At 38.6% G+C, this 3473-nt stretch overlaps 1 protein-coding gene across 1 annotated transcript; it reads left to right on the plus strand.

The window, feature by feature from the left end:
• Window positions 1–306: 306 nt before the first annotated feature.
• LOC145424486 (granzyme G-like) lies at window positions 307–2689 on the plus strand. The gene is made up of 5 exons (XM_080297854.1): window positions 307–442; window positions 547–706; window positions 891–1023; window positions 1808–2035; window positions 2131–2689. The coding sequence occupies exons 1-5, from the start codon at window positions 388–390 to the stop codon at window positions 2287–2289; spliced, it is 735 nt and encodes a 244-aa protein (XP_080153980.1). The 5' UTR covers window positions 307–387; the 3' UTR covers window positions 2290–2689.
• The last annotated feature ends 784 nt before the right edge of the window (window positions 2690–3473 follow it).

Here is a 3473-nt window from a genome sequence, read left to right on the forward strand (position 1 = left end):
TAGTGAGAAATTACTACTTAAGAATCTCGTCTCTCTCTGTTTTATATCTGTGGCCACACATTTTTACCACAGTCATAGTTTCCTGCTGTAAAGATACGAACACTTTATAAACTAACTATGCAAAACACATGTTTACATAGAATATGACAAATACACTACTTAGTTATAAAATTACACTTTGTATAAAAATTCATTTGTTGACTTCTGAAAATACAGCTTTCTGGAGGTTTTGAACATTTCTGGTTTAAAGCTAAATCATTTGCTTGTGCAAACTACTCAAAAAAACAACTTCCTGCTCTAACTGATATGAAGAAGCATTTAAAGACAGAAACTGACTGTGACTGATGCCACTGCTCTTTAGAAACTCAGTAGAATTGTGACCTCACCATGTCTGTCCACTTCCTGGCCTTACTCGTGCTTGTGCTGACTCTTGAAGAACAAGGTAGGTGTTTTTTTCTTTTTGTGTGGCTTGCATTTTATAGCATTTGACAGACAATGCATGATGATGGATCTATTTAACTGAGTATTTTTCTTTTTGTCTCCCAGTTTACTTGGGGAAGATCACTGGAGGCCATGAGGCTGTGCCACATAGCAGGCCATACATGGTGCTTTTGGAGAGGAACATGTCAGATGGTCAAAAAAAGTACTGCGGTGGCTTCCTCCTGAATGAGGATTTTGTGATGACTGCTGCCCACTGTCACGCCAAGTGAGTTTCATAAATGTATTTAATTATGAGGCCAAAAACTAGTTCATGGAGACCCTGACATAAATTCTTATCCATAATAAAATTAAGGCTCACGCAAAAACATTTGTAAATTTGTAAATAAATGTATCTATATGTACCACGATATCAGCAATTGTGGCTATTCAATTGTTTTTTACCATTTCAGGTCTTACATAGTCGTAGTCGGACTTCACAATGTTCGTTCAAGTAAAGAAACACAACGCATATCTGTGGAAGAAACATTTCCACATGAACAGTTCAACCCAATTTCCTTTGTGAATGATGTAATGCTTCTAAAGGTAAGAATGTCATCACACAGAAAATATATTTGTTCCCATTTGCATTTTTCTTTTATTACAATATCTTTTTTAAATTTACTTCATTCATTTGTATTACAAAATGCTGTAAAAAAAATCTTATTTTGATATCTGTGTTAGGTAAGGCTGTGTGCAGGCAGGAATAGGACCCAAGGTGCAGACTCCGGAGACAGACGTGAACTCAAAAAAGGCTTTAATTTAATACTCAAAATATAACATAACTGAAAAAACTCAAAACAAACTTAAACTAGAGAAATGACAGAACACACAGCTACGAAAACAGTAGATCGTGACACAGACACAGAGAAACACTGGGCTTAAATACACAGAGGGAGCAATCAGGGAATGGGTAACAGGAGGGAAACACAGCTGGGACAAATCAGAACTGACGAGACCAAAGAAGCGTAAAGTGAACACACTGAGATAAGACACAGACCTTCAAAGTAAAACAGGAAACGCATAACACAGACTGAACAAAGACACAGGCTCATAAGCAGGCACTACAAAGGGAACAGAGACATGGGAACAGGGCAGACACAAACACTGACTGAACACGGGGATATAGGAACTTAAGATACACATAGACGCGAACTAGACAAGGGGATGCAGGTGATAGGGGAGACCGAGCAACTAAAGAAGACAGAGACCTAAGCCATAAGATAGAACTCAAAGAAACCAAAAACTAGACAGTATAAATAATATCATAAACTCAAAAAACCCTGGGTCGACGACCCAGGCATCCTAACAATCTGTTTTTTTCCTTAAGTTGAGCACCAAGGCAAACTTCAACAAAAATGTGAAACCTATTCCCCTGGCAAGTCGTGATAATGGTACTTTGCCAAAATCTTGTATACTCTCTGGCTGGGGGCGAACAGACAAAAATGGTACATATATGTCTCCCACACTCATGGAAACCAGTGTTACACTGATTGACAATAAAGAATGTACTATGGAAAACTTCTACTGCTCTCAGGGAGACACAGGTCCAGCTGAGGTACATACATTTCTTTAAATATCATGTGGACAATCAAACTTTATGGTAATAACTTCACTATTCACTTTAAGCATCGGGTGTGTATATACTTTCAGGGAGACTCTGGTGGTCCATTGGTGTGTGAAGATGGAAAGGCATTTGGGGTGGTGTCCAGTGCAGTCAGACCTCACTCAGGTGGCTCAGATATCTATAGATACTCGAAGATTCCTGACTCTAGAAACTGGATTTTTTTTCAACCATTGGAAATGCCATGATAAAGGTGTAATGCTTATGAAAGCAGGTTGTTTAAATTTCATCTTTTGCTTTTGCTGTTTGTGTTTGAAAATTGATTACTGCAATGCTAATGCTAAGTTTGGGCTTGCAGGCTTTGTACAGATCTAACTTTGATGTCTCCACAGCAAAAGCTTTGTCAGAAGAAATGAGAGTGTCAAAGTTTTTTATAAGGTTCTAAAAGGAATTTCTAAATTTGTATTTGCAACAACTCGTTCATTCCACACAGATTAAATATAACTCTAAATCTAAAATTAAACTGTAGCAGTGCATAAGGTGTAATTTCAATTGATAGTGTATTTGATTACATTTAAATTTGTTATATGTGCCATATTTTTTTCAAATAATAAATTCTGACTGTCTCTCGTTATATGTGTGCAGTTCTTTCAAATAAAAAGACAGCATTTCCTCCCTGTGAAAAATAGTGCCCTTATCTTGAATTCAGAGTTGCAACTGTCTTTCTACTTGCAAGCTTATTCAGTTTTGGAAGACCTGAAACCAGTAGAATTTCATTAATTCTATCTTGGAAAGAAAAGACCCCCTAGGGCAGCGGTCCCCAACCTTTTTTGCGCCACGGACCGGTTTATGCCCGACAATATTTTCACGGACCGGCCTTTAAGGTGTCGCGGATAAATACAACAAAATAAAACTAGTACCGGTACCGAAAAAAATAAGATTTATTCATAACACACGTGAAAAGACCCAGGAAAACCGAGTTAACGATAAAAACGATAACAAAATAACGCTGAAAACAGATAAAAACCCTGAAAACCAGACATTTCACACCTGAGCCTCAACTCTCGCGGCCTGGTACCAAACGACTCACGGACTGGTACCGGTCCGAGGCCCGGGGGTTGGGGACCGCTGCCCTAGGGGGTCCATTGTCCCTCTCAGGGGGTTACTCCCATGGGGTTTAACTCTGGGACTCTCCACCATTTGACCCTAGAACTGAAGAAGTTTCTCTGATGAGAGGTGAAATGTCTTCAAACAACTTAAAGAAGTCCAGACGCTTTTCTTTCCAAGCTCCTTGGACTACAGTGACCTGGATGACTGAGAACCTTCACAGACATTAATTCTATCCCCATCACAAAACAAATGTGGAAGTCTCTTTACAATTGACTCTTGTGGAGCAGGGAAATTATTTTACTGCTATTGTTAAATAATTATC

Source organism: Astatotilapia calliptera, chromosome 23, assembly GCF_964374335.1.
Source record: "Astatotilapia calliptera chromosome 23, fAstCal68.1, whole genome shotgun sequence".
Taxonomy (NCBI): domain Eukaryota; kingdom Metazoa; phylum Chordata; class Actinopteri; order Cichliformes; family Cichlidae; genus Astatotilapia; species Astatotilapia calliptera.